Raw genomic sequence first — 20898 nt, 5'->3', positions numbered from 1 at the left:
TGATATGAGAAAGGGCCACGTGTCCTAAAAAGGAAAATTTTCAAAAAGGTAAATACATGTTGTTGAATTTGTCATGACGTTAATCTTTTTTTAGTGCAGTTCATGATGCAACATTTGGGGTGTGTTACGAGTTTCTACACTATCTTATCCTCGTCTGCGCGCAGGATTACTTTGCTCGAAACGAGAACCGTCGTGGTAGTATCACGGTATAGAGGCTTCTTGATGAAAACTTACCAGCTCGTATCCCGGTGCCCCCCTAGGCTGGCCTTAATGTTACTTTGAGCACTTTTTTTAAAAACGATAAGCAAAAACCCTTGAGTATATTCTTCGTTCGCTTAATCCTTTCACCAATTTTAATCCTAATTATTTTTTGTCTTTATTAATTGTTATATAAAATTAATCGTTATTGCTATTCCACCGATGTCTCTGAAATGGCTATTCTACCCATGCGAAGCTCTATTTGTATCGTTTGTCGAGAGAACCGACTCCGGCAGGTGCCCTCAGCTGCTAAAGAATACGGAAAGCGGCACCTAATTACTTGTCTTAAGGATTCAATCTTAAGAAATTCTACAACACATTCATACATATTGGAACTAAGCTGTGGAGTTGCAGAATTTTCAGCAATGATCACAGTCCTGCCTATGTGCATACTGCCTGTTAATGACTGCTATTAAGGGCAGTACCTCCTAGTAGATCATAACGGACGAGGTGCTTCTTGTAAGCTAAAAAGCTGACTCTACTTTGAAACACACAAAATCGGTCTCTAACTATATGGCTCCATCTAAAAAAAACAATTCAAAAGCAAATAAAAACGAAATTTCGTCCTTCGCAGCAATCGAGCGATTAACGGAAGCCTACCGCGCCGATTGTTAAATACTGATCATACAGGATTAAGTTGGTCAACACATGATTAGTAGCATGACGTGTTTTTACCCTACTTCGATACTAAATAGATGCGCACCGCTCTAGCTTTAGAAACCCAACCCAAATTAAACAAGTTGGAACTCCCTGCTCCTGAACGCCTACCCAACTGTATACCTAATACAGATTTTTTTACCCAACCGTATCCCTAATACAGATTTTTTTAAAATTAAAAGTACAGTAATAACCCAGTTGGTTAAAAAAAAGTATTAGTTGCTCAGGGGGAACCTTGAAGCTATCAGAATCAAGGATACAAAACCAAAGAAGGAAGGGGGCATAAATATCGTTAAGCGTAAGTGTCTGTATAATACCGGAGCTCAAATCATGAGAACCAAAGAAGGATAGAAGAAGTGGCATAATTGATAAACATCAGTAAGTGTCTATATAATAAAGGAGCTATCGTAGTCGATTTCTTCTATATCGATATTACGCCGAACGGCGTAATAAATATAGATTTTGTATTTTGTACATTTATTGTGGTACGATTCTCATATATGGTTACACATTGGCCGTCCGTGCGTGTTGTGCCACGTTTCAGTAGCTTTGGTCTTTTAAGATTTTTCGGGTTTCTGGAGTGCTTCACACCTTTTCTTGAACCCGTCAACATCGGCGGCCCAAGCTTTCATAGCGCAAACAATCTGGTTATCCTCCTCTGGCCTCACATACACATCGTGGACAGTCTTGCGATTTTCAGGATCCGTATAAGCCTTTTTAAGCTGAAACATACGCTCATACAAGCTGCAGAAGTAGTCCCTCCAATTTTCAAACTGTCTTAATAAATCATATGCGTCCTCTGTATCGTTTTGGTTTAGACTAAATGTAGCTTCGTCCATCATTCGTTTCATGTCTGGCACCGCTGCTAAATTCTCCCTAAGCGCAGAGATAATCTCATCAATTGCAGCGAAATCATTGTCTATCTTAGTCCGAATTCGGCTCATAACTGAAGCCAGCTGAGTCGCAGGCCCCGGCCATTTCAGTCTCAAAGTGGTTTGGAAAGCGGCCTCGGGATTCTTAGGGTCCAAGGGATCGCACTTGTATTCTAAGGTCATAGAATTCGGTTCCGTACGAATAACTCCACTGAGAAGTCTGCTTTTCCATTCCCGATCATTTACGTGACTCAGCATCGGCCAGTCAGGAAAGTCAGGAAATTTAGATTCCAGCCACTAAAGGGAAAATGTAAAAATTTTGAATAAAAATTTTCGCTCTACGCAAGACTTCCGTTACTGCTTTAGGACATCTGCGTTATTTTTTGACAGATGTACCACTCTAGTTAAACCCCCATATTCTCAGTATAAATAACATATTATATTTCTTCATATATATCATATTTCTTTTTATTAAAACCTGGACTGCTTGATTAAATAAAGAAACAATGGGAGCAGTAATACTTTATTGATGAAGATTCTGCCATATTTGCGAACACCTATTTCTCTTCACAAAGTCGAACTACAGCTCGAGCTCAACAGGAAACAACTTATTATATATCGATATATTGTTCCATCTCGTGGCGAAAAATTTCAATATTCCTCTACGGATAGATAGATAAAGCTATAGAATGTAGCGTATGTGAAGCAAAAATATTCACCCTGTAATACTCTATACCCTCTTGGTGAGAATATGGATTTCCGTCATATAGGTCCATAAAATCGACGATGATTGGCTTTGTTTGGGTAACAGTGCCAAGTTCGCCTAACTCGACAATGAAGCCGGCATCTGCTTCCGGTCCCTCACTTTCAGGATCGACAAAGTTTATCATGGAGATTTCGATCTGCAATGATAAATCATTACTACAGCTCGTCTGAACGCCGGACTGAAGTCCGCATGGCGGGCATGACCACTCGGGGGTAAATTTACCGTGTCCAGGGCGCCGTAAATGATGCGTCACGAAAAGGTGAGCGAAATTGCTCCCATAATGAGTCGCCACATGATGATACCTAATTGCTACTCGATTGGCCGTCCAAGGCAGAACTTACAATTCATTAGTTTATCAGAAGGGCGGGAAAAATCATGAAATTCGAAAATTTAGCCGAACAGCACTTCATAATGACACCTCTTCGTAGTTTTGCAGTTAATTTATGCACATTTATATACTCGAAATTGAACGTATGTATTCGTACGTGTTAATCATGCCTTTCATAAGATTTTCCATATTCCGTATTATAGCGCTGCTTTTGTTCTTATTACTCATGAAGCCAATTTAAGTTGATGTTCTCCTATTTTCTGTAATTATCCGCTAATTTGAAAGATTACCTTAGTTTATTTTACTCTAAATCAGTATAGTTGTTAATCTAGACTTAGCCATGTTTATCTCTTCCAGTTCGCCGGTCCTGCCTGTGATGGCCACAGTTGGTCACACAGCTTAGTCGTCGATCGTTTCTTAAGCCAGGGTCAAAGCTACTTCGCGGCTCTCAACAAGCTACGTTTGTTGTACTTATTTTTTCGACTCTCACTCGATGTTTCGAAGCATTGAAGTCTTCCAACTAGATAGGCTTAATGCAATCTTAAGTTTGATGTTGCGCGTATGCACAACTCAGTTGATGATAACTAGTTTTCTTATGCGATAGCTTGTTGAGGCTTCGCCATTTGTGACCTTAGTTTTTGTCGGTACATTGTTTATTGTTTCAAGTTTAAAGGCAATGCCTCTCTGCTGTTACGAAGTATGCTGCTATTGCTTATAGTGATTAGATGTGCTTTGTGTGAAGGTTGCAAAAACCTTCACATCTATTGAAGCCAATACTAGCATTTCACGAATCGAGCGGCAGCCATTATCACTGTTCAATAAAGAAGAGCACTAAAAGAGATCAGCTGAGAGAATATGGCCAGATATTTGCTTCCTTAACATTCAGTGTCCTGATCTGATGGGTATAGCTTTTAACAAAGTCGCTGTTCAAACGGAAAGCAACATACGGCGTACGGTTCTAACACATTTGACGTGTGTTTTTTTTTCTTAAAAACTCTCGTTTAGATGTGAAAAGCACAGGCCTGCTAACCAATCTCTACATGATGACGCGTGGGGAAAGGGACGGTTGGACAAAGACGAGTGTAAAAGGAAGATTCCTTTTTAGTGGTTGGTTAAAAAAAAATGTAATACTGAAACGCGCCGTCCTACAAATATTCATCATTTTTTCATATTAAAATGTGTTTCATTTTTCGTGCTCTGTGCTGATAATAATAACACAATTATTCTGAGCCTACCTTGGCATCAGCTATATCCCCGATTGGGAGCTGGAAGCGGTTGAGATGCTCAACAACCAAAATATGCTATGATTTCCTGTTTGTAACCGAGTGGGTTCGAAGTATGCCTAAAGCTGAAATCGAGAATATTAGGAAAACCCTCGCCAAAACTTGCAAGTTAATGATATTTCATTTTAAAGGTAAACTTCTTTCAATACGGAGTTGTTTTCGGACGCAATCACTGTCCTTCATAATACGTATTATTCTGCATGACATTTCTCTTGCGAACTGCTACGTTTGAGATAAAGATTACAAAATTCTGCTAAAAAAAAAAAACAAAGCTACATGTAACAAAAGTAATTATTTACTTTTGTCATAAAGTGCACCTACCTGGTTCAGCAAACAAATGGAAAAATCAATGAGATTCCTCTTTGTCTCTTCATCTATATCGGGATTCTTCATTTGAGTGAGCATGTACTTCAATATATCGACGCCTCTGTAGGTGGGGAAAACCTGGGTGGATGGTAAATATTTATAGCTAATTTAAAATTAGTGATTAATGCAATTGAATCTATTGATGAAGTATCATACACTAAAACTGTCAAACGTAAAATGAATGCGGGATAAAAGCATGAGAAATCAGTAATTTTCATTGTAGAATCGTGCCATTTGATGAAACCATTTTGGTGAAACGGCGCGTACGTTCTAAGTTTGAGCCGCTTAATCTAGACACAAAGGTCAAACAGATCAGTCTACGTAGACATGTCTACATACATGTATGTGGTATATACATATAGGAATGGTTCGTTATATATATATTCTAAGAGCTCACGAAGATTTGCGGAATGACAACTGAATTATACAAAACAAGTAATATTGATTTTAAGGTAAGGCTGCAATGTCACACTGCAGCCTTATGCAGATCAGATTCAGCTTTTTCGAGGAACTGTCTTCCACTAAATAAGTAGAACTAATAACAACGCAGTCGAAACACCATTTTACGAGCATTTTTTTTACGAGAGAATTTACGAGCACACGTGGTCGTAAACATTCGAAACTAGGCGTAAGCGGGCTTATTTTGGTACGGGGGATGTATATTCATAACTCCCATTGTACGAAAAACGTGATGTATAACTCCAGTATCAATAAAGATTACACCACCGTCGGATAATTGCCGACGGTAGATCGGCAACTAGATCTGCCTCATTTAATCAGAACCCAAACACGTAAAAGGAACGATCGTCGTCCAACGCAGCCGATATTGTTCCTCGTGTGAGCAACTATCAGATAAAATTAATATTTTATCTGACAGTTGCTAATTCTAATAAATTCTCACACAACAGCAGACGGTATGTGATTAGCTAATATGCACCAAATTCGATCTACCTGCTGGAGTTCATTTTTTCCACGAAGATAGATTGTCATCAACGACATGAATCCTATAAGCTTTGCCAATGCGTCCGTAGATTTCAGACTTGCTCTCCGACTTAACGCATCTTTACCCGCGTCTGTCGCCTGCTCGGATGAGGCTCGTACACCTCCGCGTAGCGTAGTGCATCGTCTCGACGGGAGTCTATTGCGTTGTAAGCGCCTCCTATGCCGGACTGATACTGGTCGAGAACGGGAATGTCGCCGAGAGCGCGAACCCGAAAAGACAACCATTAAACCACACGGTAACAGACGCGTCAAGTTCGGCTTAGGACAAATCCGATTTACTCATTTGATGAAATTTCGTTTTCGCTACAGCTAACACGCCATATTGTTATATAATAGTATAGTGGAACGTTGTCAGCGGAATAATTTCGAATAATAAAGCTATTATTTCGAGTTTAGTAGTAGCAACGATTTCGGTGTTAATCCCACGACTAAAGTGCACACTTGTACGGAGGCACTTGCTACGAATCAGTCTAAGATCGTCAATTATCGGCTCAGATTTGATCTTCACACTATATAGATCAATCTGTTATAAGTCACTAACTTTTACTCCTTACGTAGAAATGAACACCAACGCTAGAGCTTCTGGTTGGGAGTACGAGTTCCTCCTATACATATGAATAGGCAACGGAAAGACATCGGCTTCATAGTGATTTTTGTATCGAAGGCCTAAGGTAGCATCGCTGTTTCTATCCGATCCAAGTGATATCGGCTATCTAACAAAGTGTAAGATCACTGGAGATACATATTGACCAGGTAAAATGCTGGTATTCCCTTAGTAACTTCTGCCGACTATCCCACAACTTTCGGCCCTCGAATCCTTTTAGATAACGTTACGACTCTAGATAGGGGGTTGGCCTTACAGTATAATGCAAGCCTGCGTAGCTTTTCTAAAAACTCTTTTTTACTAATCGCAAAATTGGGCCGAATACACGTAGATTGGTTACTCATTGCGTAGCTCGTTATTAGCGACTAACAAATAGGACGACTTTTTTGCGGTTCCTAGCAAACATTCTATTAGCTGATTTAAAAGCGGGTGGACGTTTGCTCGTCGTTTCAATTACGTAACGGAGATTAGCTAATAACAGATTCGCTTTTTCTACGATGTTCGCGTGCAGTTGAATCATTTCCTAATCAGGAATGTTTACTAAGCAAGATTACCTTTTTAACATTGAAAACGTCCTCTCGTTTTGGTTACCTTGAGAGTTTGCTCTGAATGCTACGTGATCGTACCATAGATATGAACATTGTCTGACAACTGAATAAGCGTCCGTCCACCCGCTGAGAAAAATTTACAAAGAAATGAAGCTAAGAATTATAAGTTTTCCCGAACGCGAGCTAAGGTAGTCACTTGTTGAAGTCGTTTTCGAGACTTCAAATACATTCGCCAGTCTTTTCTTGCTTCTTCATAGAGGATATATGGGAGGGAGATCATAGGGTTTTTTAAGGTAGGCTATAGAATGAAGCCTCTTAGAGCCACTCATTTAGACTATTGGCCAGCCATTAATTACCATTCCTTTCGTAATTTTATGCAACAAATTTACACGGAAAGGCAAGATAAACCGGAGGCTTTATCTTGACATAGAGTCAGTCAATCAAGTTTGTTGGGACAAGTTAGATCGTAACTATTTATCATAGGAAAAATTTTAAAAAGATGATCTTTCTTCATTTTTTAATAATCAACGACCAATGCCAATAGGCAAGTTAGGCGTAATGTTTGCGTCCTTGTTATTCCAGGTGTGGGACTGCGATTAGTCGGACCGTTAGTAGGTTGTATGCATGACATGTGACAGCTTCTGAGAGCCATTGGAAGTATTCCAAACATGTGCGGGACGTTATCGGTTTTTTTAGTAGTTTATCTAATGGTGGCACAAACAGATCACTATAATATTCAGTTCCTTTTTACTGATAGTACTAGCCTCTTTTCATTTGATAATAAAAGGATGCAAAATCATACCACAACAAAATTACTGGCCAGACAGGGCGTTAATTACTACACGTTTTTTTTTATTGATGTTTTCGTCTTTCTAGTTGACTTGTTAGAACCTTTCAAAGCGGGAGACGCTGTTTTTTGTAAGCGTTCCAGCAGTTTCAGCGATTTTGCTATAGTTGGTGAAGTATATGGTCGTATCCTAACTTAACGCGCTCTATCCCTACAACGGTACGAAACTACTAAAAGAACATACTCTTTACGCGGTTGTTTGTGCAGTTTTGTATTTTTAATAAATCGTCAGTCCTATATCCTCTGGACGGAGAAAGTAAAAGTTATCATATATATTGAGCTCGAGAAAAATAAGCAGATTCTGCAGATTGTGAAGTTGCAGTTACAGGTTGCTCTGTCTACCAACACGTTCGAACGCGTAACGTGGTTCAGACTGGACGCGATACGACTTCGTGCTAGGAGCTAGATGTCTGAAGCAATGCTTAACGGCGTTCCGGACAAACTGTTTCGCATTAGATATATACTTTGCCAAAAGTCAATATGCAAACTTCTATAGGCCAGGTATGTCATATTCCAAGTTCGGTTCGGGATAATCTTTCCGCTCTCCATCTATCTGCTACAACAGCAACGCGTATCCGCAAACAATACAGAAAAAGGAGAAAAACTTATAGGATTCTATGTTAAAATTACATCGGCCGTCTAAGGCATTAAGCAAGTTAAGTTATTTCTGTATTGTTTGCCTTCCAGTCTGTATTTGCAGGATATTTATTCGCATGTATTTACACGATAGCGAATGAAGCACAAAATACTACCCTCAACGCCGTCAAGCCTCAGTGAAGTTTACGCGGGGTTGCAGCAGTTCTCGCAATAGTCTGTGTACGCAATTTATGCGTGATCTGCAACAAAAAAGATAATTTACTTTCAGGAAGGCTGCATTTAATCCTCGTCCAGCGTGCAATTAGGCCTGATTAGGTACATAGAGGAAGGTGCGCCATGTTGACCAGGGGGTTTATTTGACGCGGCTGCCGAAAATAACGGTCGACACAAGAGAGAAAGTACAATAGTCCATTTCACTAGAACAATATAGAAAAACGTTCTGGTCTCAGATCGACCAACAGGATTTTATTATTCTCTCAAAAAAATAGCTATAGTTTTTTTGTGTCTTTAGATAATCACAGTTACTCAAAGACCAAGATTACTCAAAGACTGCATGAACCAGGTATGGGCCTATAGGAGACACTAACGATATAGTTGACATCAAAACTATCGGAAACTGCCGATCTATAAAAAAAAAAAGCGCTCCTTAAGACGAATATTTTCTTTATTAATGTTATTAGTGCCTGCTTGTCATACAATCAAATGGTGCGTCCGTAATCTGTAGAAAAAAGAACCTAAGGACACATATCCGGACTGAGATTGTTTAACATGGACAAGGTGTCTCAATGATATGGTTTTGCGTGATTAAGCTAGAACAGAAACCTATGAATATTGGGTTTATCAGTTTGTAAAGGCCGCTGTAACAAGGTCAGACAAACTGTTATGTCAACTGCGAAAGGATGAACGGCCATCACCATGGAGAAATTCTAATAGAATATCACAGGCCCAGATTCGCCAGAAACAAGCCATAGATGAAATACGACAAAAATTAGATTTGTTACCTATCATATCTAGTACGCGATATTGATTGAGGTATAGACTCCAAAAAATCGATCATAACCTAAGCATCTTTCGCGGATCTACGATAACCGGGACGGTGGAATACTTGTTGTCTATAACATACTTTATCATTGAATCTCCATCAGCGTCAACGTCTCTCACTGCATAAGAAAGTCGCTGAAGCAGGTGAACTCTGCCACGACCACCGTCACTGACGTGCGTCCCCTTAAGGGAGCTCGTTCCGAAAAAAGGCCTGGTATTCGCTCTGTATGTGTCAATTACACATCTTGAGAGAGACCAGAAAAATAGCACCATATTGACGATATTGTAGGGATTTTTCAGGATTGTATATATGTATAATAAAATAGTAAATATAATAGAAAACTGTATGTAGATTTTAGCGGGTTCCAGTGTTTACCGTGCTAAAGGTCCCCTTGGACTCATATGCTTGTTTATAACTGATCGAAGGTCCTGTGATTACTTGGTCATCACCTGGTCAATCCAATGTTGCGACTACTAACACTTGAAAGCTTCTATTTTATTGTATTTAGACTATTTGTTGTTGTTTTAGAAAAGTGCTGTCCTCGTCACACCTTTTATCAGTTATTGCCGAACTGAGACCTATAAAATCTATGTTTTTTCGCATACCTTAGGTTGATCGCTAGACGTAACCAGAAACAAACATTATGATATCCACGATAGTAGTCCTACGACGCGAATTATTTGCATTTAAGGCTCGTAACTATATGGAGCTGTGGCTTGCCACTTTTCATGGAAGTGAAAACTGGCTAAGTTCTAAAAATAGGCCTTTAACGGAAAGCAAATCTGCCAGGGACGCCTGTAAACTTGCTTACTATTAGATAATTGTCCCTGTGATGGACAGTTTACGGTGAATTACATTCACTGGAACCTCTATAGGAAAGTTGAATTTGAAGCGCATCAGAATACAGTAACATGGCGTCAAACAAAAATTTCCACAAACAGATTCTGAAACAACGAGTGGCAAGGTGAATGTAAATTCGCGAACATAATTCGCGTTTAATTAGTGTCCTAACCTCCGTGGCTGTCAATCGTAAAAATGGGTTTGTAAGCTTGCAGTATTGGAACAGTTGGCAGCATCAGATCATGGAAACAAAGACGTTGTTATAACGTGTCTTAATTATCGTAAAAATTGCTCGTTGAACGACATATTCGTTTCGTTGACTACAGTTAGCCGGTTAAAACTCAATGGGAGACATAAAGTGGTGTCAAGGTATTGAAACAACGTACTTTTTTAGTGACCTTTCATTGAAAAGGTTGGGCAACTTTCGAGCTCTATAATTGCACTAGCTGAGTTTCTTTAGATTTCTCAGAAGTCAAGCGGCAGCGACAGGGAAAAAAACCTAAGTAACTAGCTTGTTAATATGTTACACGAAGTACTCCTATGCTTCTTACGACACCTTGCAGGATCTGCTAAAGAACCCCCAGAAGGTTTCAGCAAGACCCCCTCCCCCAGCAGTTTTTGAAGCACAGGCTACGCATCTAGCTGAAGTCACTTGGAAGTTACAATGTGTTCATACATGAATAAAGTATTGTTTTGAAGGCGACAGAGCGGGTGTATTTTAGTGCTCTATTCTAACAAGAGCGACATTATTCCTATCTGGAAATAGCCTGAAATTTGCAACTTGTCTGAGTATTTCCGGCCCACGTTATATATTAGTTTAAATATTTTTACATATAACCGTGAGTGAGCGTCTATCTACTTTATATGTATATATATATATATATATATATATATACATATATAGATATTATGACCTAAAAGTTGAAGCACTTCCTCAAACTTTAACAGTACAATTGAGAAGATGCATCTGTATTCTTCCATTCAATTACACCTGTCGCATATAATTGTATGAGTAACTCACCAACACTTACCCCTGTAGCACTACTCTACAAATATTTGGTAATGAAGCCACCATCTTACTACCCATGTTACTTGCCTTTTTATGCTGCTATGATAAAGTAATATAATTTAAAAGCATGATGGATTGGAAGACTTCATGTTGTTTGCTAAAAGACAGAGTCAACCTGGTAATGCTTATATGTTGTTGGTAGTGTAAGCAGTCCATTGTGAACATTTTTTTATATTTACCACAACGACAAAAAGGTGAGCCCATATCACCCGATTGAGTGGCTGTAAGTGAAATGTATTAAACATTTGCGGCGGCCTTATTGATGTTATATGAGATAAAAGATTAGCGTCCTTCAGCAGCGCTATATACCTGCAATCCATTAAAAGCAATTTTCAGGTCATCTGAGAGCCGGCCTGGTCACTCGTTTAGAGCACTACTATTGTGCATAAGTACTTGTTTATGACTTACAAACAGTCTGTTTGCAGCGTTTACTAATCCACGTTCCAGTCCGGTATGCCAGCTGTTAGGCAGAAATTTAACACGAAACGAGTGAACTTCCACCCGGACTCGAATCTATACTTAACATTCTTTTCCATTACGCTAGTACGGGGACCAAGTTTACTGTTGTTGTGTTATCCCCTTTATCTCTGCGCCTTCAGTCACCGTAAACAATAGCGGTAGTATAAACTATCAAGTATAACTGCACGACGAATTAACGAATATAAACTTATCTAATTGGGCCCTTTCGCAAATGATACGATACTCAGATATTTTTTAGAACGACATTTTATATTGATTTAATAAATATGCCAGTGTACAGCGTCGCTGATAGCATCTGCTTGATTGCACGAAAAAAAAAGCGAATTGCTCTGCGATTAACACACGTGTATTCATTCGACCAGAAAAATAGACGCCTCCGTGTTGAAGTTTTCGCTCACTTTTGGTTTTTCTCGGCTTCCCTTTTCACACGCTATCTGCTACCTCAGATCTTAATACGCCATCAGTAGTTATCGCTTCAGAATCGGTGACTGCAACATCATTACGTTTATTATCATTATTAAGACGTCTAAAAGAAAGCACAAGCCAATCAAGCGTTCCCTTCGCTGGCGAAACGTTTCGACACAATCCATACCCGTACCACGAAGAGAAACCTATGCTTTCGTCTTAATTGTGTATTAGTTCAAAATGCCAAAAAAAAAGCTATGAAAAATAATAGCAACAATCCAAGTTGAAAGATACGTCAAAATTACCCGACGAATCGTCACGAATGTCCAAGGATTTGCCAGCGTCTATTTGAAACAAGATTTGAACAGGAAGATCGCAATCAACATATCTACTGAGAAATTATACGCGTCTAAGAAGTAAGCGTACAATTGTGCGCTGGCAAATGTTTTCTAATAAAGAACGCTACGCTCAACGTTGAAAAGAAAAGGGAAATTCCCCTATAGGTGTCGTGGGTTTTTAAGAGGTACAAATTCGCCGTTACTATTTACAGTGGATAAGCGATATCGCGGAGTACTCGTGTTCAAACAAGAGCTAGTAGAATTAGAATCTAATCTTCTTCTAGCGTTCGTGATGAAGTTCGTCTTCACTGCAACTACATCCGTAATATCATTGTCATTGCGTTGTGGTGTGGTGGTAAGCGTACGATAGAGCCATGTTGCAACAATAACAACAACAACAACAATTTGTTTTAGGCCCACAATAAGTCTGCCTTTAGTAACTTTTAAGCGGAGCTTACCATGCACTCAGTAGTGATACGGATTTCTTTGCTAGTGTGGTCTAAACGATCTGATCCGAGACGGATATGACCTTCACATCTAAACGATCATTGGAACAAATCTATAGAATGAGCAGGTGATGCAGCGACGTTGTATTGAGTGTGTATTCATATTTAAGCAAATAGCCACATACATCATGTACGTTTACACGGTACCTTCATTACGCAATTTTCTCTGTTCAGCCGATGCGCGATTTCCGTCTCTCGCTTTGTTAGAGCACACCGAAAAGAAGAACCTGAAAGAGACCTAATCACCTGACACATTCTGTCATAGATGTTTTTCGTCTTATATGTCGGTTTAGAAATGTCTCAAGGATCATTTTGTTTTCCGCGAACCGCGTAAAGACGTACTACGGACGATGACGCATGGTGTGTATTATCTCTCTTAGTAAAAGTATGCTCATCATGATGCTAGTTGAGCCTTGAGCCTATCAGGCCATAGTCAGAGTAAATGCATGAATATAGTGTGTATATATATATATAACATAATGACGGTGTTGCTGTGTCCCTGAACGGATTACCAACGTCAACGCAAGATTTATTGTCTCATTCTGTGTGTGCAGATACAATAGAAATCGTTATTGGCAGCAGGTAATTTATTAACATCTGACGCGCCTAAGTGCAACTAGTTAAGGTCCGAATCAAAACATAGCATTGGCTTGCCCCTTTTATTTCTTATTGCATCTATCCTTACTGCATCTAGACCTACGATAGAGACGTTCAGTTGTACTTTTGTCGGCATTCCCGTAGTTCGTACGACCTACCTGTCAATGAAGCATTAAGAGCAACGACAAAAAACATTTTTCTATCACTGTGAAAAACCTATACTATCTGCTCGTATATGCATGATGAGTACCAGGTACCAGAATTATATTAGTCCCAACTTAATGCCAAAGCCGTACGTCCTGCTTCCATATGGCAACTTGATAGCTAAATTAGCAATACGCTATATGGAAGCTGTTAGAACATTACCTTTTATTAGAGATATTTCCGAATTAGAAAATCTCTATAGAATTAAAAAGTCTATATAGTTTAGCAGATGTATGCGTCTAAAATGAACCTTCCAAGCCCACTACCACTGAGCACTCGAATCTAAAAGTAAATGAACCGGAAGCGTGACGGTTAAAGCTTCGCTTCGTATGATTTGTGTATCGCCTTCAGTCACTTATTCTCACGACCTTTTCGGCAGTATCGAAAGCTCAAATTTATTCCTGATTACGTGAAGCACGTAATGGCTTTTTCATAGTCGACGTGTAGCGCTGCTAATGGTTTCCGCTCCATTAGAAGTTCGGTAAATGAGTTAGAATCCGATCAGCTTTTCAACGGTAGACGACAATGGCAACTCGAGGGTCTACGCAGAGTTTCAGTGAGCGGGTTACATTGTTTCATCAACGGGAAAGACGGCTATAAGGTAACGGGGTTTTATCCGCGCCCTATACTTCCGACATATTTAGTTACAATCGCTAGGAAAAAAAAAACTGAAATGTTTGCCAGTGAACATGCTGCTGACGACATGAAGGAGCAGCTACCATCTCCTGACAACAATTACAATTTATTTTCACTACCACTGCTGTTATCAGTGGCCATAGTATAACCGAATGACGCTACAACGCCGCTTCCGCCATTCACTAATGTGGCCATGCAAAAACGTTTAGATATAATAATAACAACAACGTGCCACCGATGGCAAGGATGTGATTACCATAAATGATTGAAATGTTATTCATTGCTTAGGACAATGGCCGGAACAGGTTTTACCGATTTGGAGTAATGGCAATTGATGACTAGGCCTTCGTTCAATTTGGTCCGATGCAGTTCTCCATCGAGATGACGATTTCAGTCATGAACCGAATAGAACTATAATAGTGTGACGGTCTATCATCTTTGAGTATTATGACCATATTTACTATAATATATCTTGTTTCGGCGTACAAAAGCAAGATATAGAAGCGCGACTTAACGCACATGACGATAGCGGTCATGCTGATGCTGATGATACTGTGATAGTATTGTATAAATAGATCTGACAAACAACAAAGGACAAATCTATACCCATCATAGGGTTTATGAGGGAAACGAGCGTTGCGCTTATTTACTCGCTCGCAATGTAGCTCGATATTAAATTGACGTATATCGCGTGCATCGGGACGTATTTGTAACAGTGCTCCCACTCTAATGTGTGCGATGACGAAAAAAATCTTATTATATAGTATTTTTAATTATATTCAGAGAACTGACTATGGGTCGCACACTAGACAATATGCAAACAGAGTCGTTTGTCATTCAAATAGGGATCAAAATTTCTATTAAGCAAACGCTGTAATTAAATTAATAAAATTGCTATAGAAATTCGAAAAAAAAACACTGTTTTCTATTTTACTGAGCTGTTTTCATTGGATATCAATTCTCCACGCTGCATTACAAAGCGACTGGTTCATTGCCAATCACACTATGTATCTCTCTCTCTCTCTCTCTCTCTCTCTCTCTCTCTCTCTCTCTCTCTCTCTGTCACACACAGACACAAGCTTCACAAAGTAAACAGAAAACCAGTTCGAAATACAGAAATAGCTTTTTTTTTTTTTTTTTTTCATTTGAAAATCGTTTAGTCAAAAATAGGCTCACTGACGGCCATCCTACGACTACAGTCGTACGTTTATATCCGTGTCAATCGCGCCGCAAAGCTTTCGTACCGCAATACCGGTTGCCTGCTCAACGATTAAGTGTGTAAGGTAACGTAATGTTACTGCCGATTACTTGACATCGCAACCGCTGTCGTCACTGATTCAGCCGGCGTTAACGTGTTTTCCGCCACTCATTGGCCGTCCAATAGTGTACTCGTGTCTCTAACATTTTTCATTCGAATTAAATTAGTATTTCCCTGTTCATCCGCAGTGTTCTTGTTGACGATTCGTTTCTGTCAAAGTGGATACATTTTATATCGTTTCCTCCTCCTCCTCCTCCTCCTCTATTTGGCTGGCACATATTACATTTTGCCCGCCATATATTTCTCATACGATCTTTGTTAGTAACAACTAATTTTTGAACATGTGTATGCACATATATACGCTGATGCTGCTCTTCTTCTCACAAAAACGTTTATAGTAGTAGTAGTAGTTGTGCCAGTTGGGTCCTATAGGAAGAGCCTATCGCCAGCCTCGCCATCTAGCAATCGCGAGTTGCTTGTTTGGGATGCGCTCGTTATTTGTTCATCGTTCCTTGCGGAGCCTTCAAGCGGGTGGTTTGTTCGGCCTCTGCTCGACAGCGGCACATACCGAAGAGCCAGATCGACCAATCCCTGAGCCTCGATCCCGAATGGCTCGTCTGTTTCCTTTTCCTCTCTTATACCCTAGCCCGATACGGCTTTCGACCCGATCGTGCGTGGCTTTCTAATAAAAATGCAAATCAACTTCACGCCTTGAACAGAAAAGCTAGCAGCCACGCAGTCAGGCCAACGTCAACGATAGCCACGGCAGCACTCGATGCACAGAGCCCTTACACTCTTTTTTTTCTCGTAGAACCCCCGTTTGCAGAAGATGAGGTATCGGAGGCGGCGGCGGCGGCCCCTATGACAGCGGCAGAAGCAGAATAAATTCGGGTATTTCGTCGCGGCGAGAGAAAGCCCGTAGCAGAAATGGCATAAGAAGGAACACGATCGTATATAGAAGGATCACCCGCTGACTCTCTTACCAAACAACGAAGATGGCCGCTACAAGTAATTCACTCACCGCTACAATCCTCGGATATCTAAACAACTCGCAGCTGACTTCTGATATGGTCAATTGTAGTATACGGACACAGATAATTCAATCACCCCCACCCCATTCGTTGCAGATGATAACAACAGCTATGAGTTCTATGCAAAAAAAAATAACAAGACCTTCCGCAACAACACGATCCATCATCCGGTCTCGTAATTATTTACGATTTTCCGGAGACGACGGAATTACTTCATTCAACAATGAATTTTTCCTTAGCGCCCAGGAACGCGAACCCGCAGGCTCTGCGAGAAACGCTCAAGTACGCGTGAAAGCCGCGCGATCATTTCATTGTTCATTCCGCTGGGAAATTCCGAAATACAATAGCGAATTTGACTAGATTTGGTCTATAATTGCAATTTTTTCTACTTCTTTTCCTTTTCCTCCTCCTCTTTCTCCTCCTCCTCCTCCTCCTCTCCCTTCTTTCTTCTTTTCATCTCATTATTATTATTATTATGTTAGCGGTAGAGTGTTTGACAAGTATTATTCATGATTCTCGTTTCATACGTCGTTTCGTTTCGACGTACTTTGCATTTTCAGTTGATGAGGCAATTTTTAGAAGGAACGACAATAATTTCCAATAGCTTTAACTAACGAAATCGAGCCCATTATAAGCTTCTATATTCATGAAGTAGCAGCTGCTTTATAAGTATTTCGGCATTTTGAATTAAAGAGACTGTAGTTGAAATGGCACGTCATACCTTCCCCATACACTCTTCAAGGAAAACTAAAAAATAGAGTAATGAGACGGTTCAATAATGGAACCTTTATAAAGCACCTATTAATGTGTCGCAGTGTTTAACGAGAATTAAGTTCGCAGCTGATATCCTTCGGTTCGTAATAGATTGTTCAATTAGCAAAACAACCCCTATCTGTATCCCAATAAAAATGACTCATAACTTAGACACAATTTCTGCTGATGAAACTTGGAAAATCCATAATTATGGGTGTAAGGCGGCAGTGTAATAATACAACCGGAGCCAAGTTTCAGCACCTTAAATATAAAGCATTTGTAACTGGAAGCTAGCAGGTTTACAAGGTTCGTTTCAGACCTTTTATATATATATATATATATATATATATATATATATATATATATATATATATATATATGTATATAAAAAGCCGAAGCCGCTCCAGACAACGCCCATATGACCCCCTTATGAAAACAACTGATTTTTGAGTTGCTTTCTATTGCAATATCCGGGTATATGCCATCTTTTTTCACCCGTTTTTTCTGTCCATAACCCACGCAATCAAAATACATATATTAACTAGTTCTCCATAGTTGTTAAGCCGAGTAATATAATTTGTCACTTCCTGCTTCTCGACCCCTGATCACCCCCATAGGTATTTAGCATTATCCTTACTACTGTAAATTGGCGAACATAGGTCATCGTACTTCGTTGCAAATGAAAGTAACGTGGTTAATGCACTTTGTATGTGGTACCCGAAATACTTATATCATTATTATTGTGGTTGGACCTGAAGGAGAAAAAGCACGGTTTCTTCGTCTGGACGGCCGATAGTCCTTTCCTCAATCTTCCTGACCCGTTCACAACACTGGCATATCGGCGCTTCCTGACATTGGCCAAACGGTGAACGCCAAGGGAGGCCAAGGTGAGACGGTGTCGTGAGCTGTTCTGCCCAGAAGGGCCTCCACGAAGACGTTCATGAGCCGAAGTTCATCCGCACAGAGAACCGTTTAGCCAGGTAGCAAAAGAGAGTGGTCGAAAAGAAGCCCAGTTGAAGCGGTAGCAGGCATCGTAGAGGCGCAAAAGATGCGGAATGGGGGGTGCTGGCCGAGCAGAGTGGTAGATTCAGCCATCGGTACCTAGAGCTGCTTTTGTCGTTCTTGCTGTTGCTGTTATTGTTGTTGTTTGTCGTAAGAGAAAAGTGCGGCGAACAAAGAAGAGAGAATGGCTTGAGGAGAAAAGGTGCCGACCAAAGAAGCTCACAGAAAGCTCAAGAAGTCGAAAGTGTCTGGTCAGGATAAGATCCAATGCAGACCAACGCTCCGTAACTATGCAAAGCTGGCGCTCCCGAAGCGATCCACAATGACACCTAGCTAGATGGCTACAACATTCATATCTTGTCTCTAACCAGCAGCTAGCCAATGAAGCACACTTCTGAACTTGGCTATCCGAGATTTTTCTTGGGGGCCTTTGGCCTGCAGATTATACCATGAAACAATATCTAAACATTCCTACTACTATTGCTGCTGCTTAAAGTGTTCGCTTATCAGTAGGTGTATGGGCGCTTGAAATTAGTGTACTTAGGACTAAGCAATTTTCTTAGTTTTTTGTTATAACGGGCCAAAGCGCAAAAAAAATGGGACATCAGGCCTCGGATGATGAGATAGATCATGGCTTTAATATAGCAACAAGCCAGATCTAGCATCATGGCTATCTCTATTGCATGCGGTGAGAAGTCAATTATCTTCTGTGAATTTGTAGTTCGTAAGAGCTGCAGTGTTTCAAGGGTAGCCAGCGTGTTAAATTCATGAAGTGCGCAAACCTCTTCAGTTATCGCACATACTAACTTATGCTAACAAACATGGCGACGTTTATTAAGACACCCTTAACTTCCAAGGTCGTTTCCAACTTTAATCTGCTAAGAAGTAACGTCCCCGCTATGAAAAGTGTAGAAGTTAATCGAGACACTAGAACAGAACTATGTGTGTCGGCAAAAGGATTTCTTTTTCTGCGACAGAGTCAAGCATATATAATACAGTGGGCTCAATCATTTGCAAGCCCACCGCATACGGTATTTACTTCGGCTCATTGACGATCTCATAGCGACATCAATGACAATAGTTCAATTTTTAATTGTTGCTGTTAATTCGCTTAATCTTTGCCTAACAAGTAGGTCAAGATAGTTTCAATTGATTAATTATTAAGGTTTGAACCTTTTAAAAAAGTTTCATCGTATCTATACAGAAAGAATTCTGTTTATCTTATGTATGAATCAGAAGCAGTTGTATTCTAAGAGAAAAAAACAGTAGCATTACACCTGTCTTTTATACTATAGTACCGCACACATGTGCATGTCTCTTTACCGTAATCTTTATTCTTTTTCCCAATGTTCTCCGCGTCCACAAGCTCCGATTTTGATTGTTAGATTTACCGATCCATATTTTCCATTATGTTCCATTAGATTCCATATTTTTCGGACGTGCTCCGTCCTCCTAACAACCCATTTTACACTTAGCCATACCTAACCTAGTATATCACCCTCCCTCCCCTCCCCCCTCCCCCAAAAAAAAATCTCCGTTATAGTTTGCTTTTTCAAGGTTCGACCTATCACTTTTTATAACCTGAAACTTCCTTCTTAACTACCCCTAAAAAACAGCATTTCAAAAATTTTCTCCATACTACCTTAGAAACCGCCCGTACCCTGGACTTTGGCGTTTTATTTTCTAGGAAAATACACCTTTTCCAATGTTCGCCGATTGTCCCTCACAGACTCTGCCGACTCACAGATGCTAATTTTCATTTTAATGGAGAAAACTCAGAGCTTTGCCTATTTTTGGCAAACGATACGACCCTTTATCCAATTAACTATGTTGTTGTTACAGCTGACGTGAGATAATTGAAGGCAAAATATGGCGGAAAATGCTTCGTTGTTTCCTTTCGAGAATCCGTTCTTTTTTTTTTTATTATTCCGGAGCCATTACTTTAGTTCGTTGTTAAATCGCTGATGAAACCATTAAGGCCAGCGACGGATAAACGCGATTGCCAATCCTGGCATGAGACTAGCCACATGTGAAGATGAATATCTGAGTGGGTGGCAACATGTCGACGGCTGGCTTTATTGAGTTTAGCTCGTCTGCCTTCGCGGTGCCTGATGCGTGCCGGTGCAGAAGTGGATGAAAATGACGGGTTGATAAGTGTTCGAAACGATTCTTTTCTCCGTTTTCTTTGTTGCTGCTATAAAAAGTCGCAACTCATTATTGCTTAGTGCGCTCTACTGACAGTAGCAGGTGCGACGATTTCTACTAAATCGCTTCTGAAGACATTCAGAGTGCAAACAGGAACGCAGAGCCTTTCCTTCGGGGAAGACAACGAAAGGCCCATGATGAAACGGATGGAAATGAAAGCTTCGTCTCTTGCTGTGCTAATCGCTATGCGTGAGGATATGGCAAATTCAGCGCTTCCAGAAGAACAGTAATGCAATCAATGTTCCGACTTGAGAAAACGACCTGGACAATATCACTGCGCTTAATTAAAGCCGGCTAAAGATACCTCAAAATCAGTGGACGCGCCTTAGAGTCCGCATTTTTCAGTTTGATTTGTATCGGGTTTGTCCTATATATATCCTAGCAGATATATATATATATGTATA

At 40.1% G+C, this 20898-nt stretch overlaps 2 protein-coding genes across 4 annotated transcripts in view; both read right to left on the bottom strand.

The window, feature by feature from the left end:
• Positions 1-1329: 1329 nt before the first annotated feature.
• Positions 1330-5866, bottom strand: LOC111250315 (uncharacterized). Its single transcript, XM_022805358.2, has 4 exons — positions 5482-5866; positions 4486-4608; positions 2507-2689; positions 1330-2084 (listed from the first exon to the last, which is right to left on the bottom strand). Exons 1-4 carry the CDS (start codon positions 5755-5757, stop codon positions 1473-1475), a joined length of 1194 nt encoding a protein of 397 aa, XP_022661093.1. The 5' UTR covers positions 5758-5866; the 3' UTR covers positions 1330-1472.
• A 133-nt stretch (positions 5867-5999) lies between these two features.
• The window catches only part of LOC111250330 (uncharacterized), a 108880-nt gene continuing 93981 nt past the window's right edge, over positions 6000-20898 (bottom strand). For all 3 annotated transcript variants that reach the window (XM_086986825.1, XM_086986824.1, XM_086986827.1), the window contains one exon: positions 6000-8367. The gene's annotated coding sequence lies outside the window, so the exon portion shown is untranslated. The remainder of the gene's footprint in view (positions 8368-20898) is intronic.

The sequence above is a fragment of the Varroa destructor genome, unplaced genomic scaffold, assembly GCF_002443255.2.
Source record: "Varroa destructor unplaced genomic scaffold, Vdes_3.0 BEIS01000004.1, whole genome shotgun sequence".
Taxonomy (NCBI): Eukaryota; Metazoa; Arthropoda; class Arachnida; order Mesostigmata; family Varroidae; genus Varroa; species Varroa destructor.
This window is presented reverse-complemented; position numbering and strand designations above follow the sequence as displayed.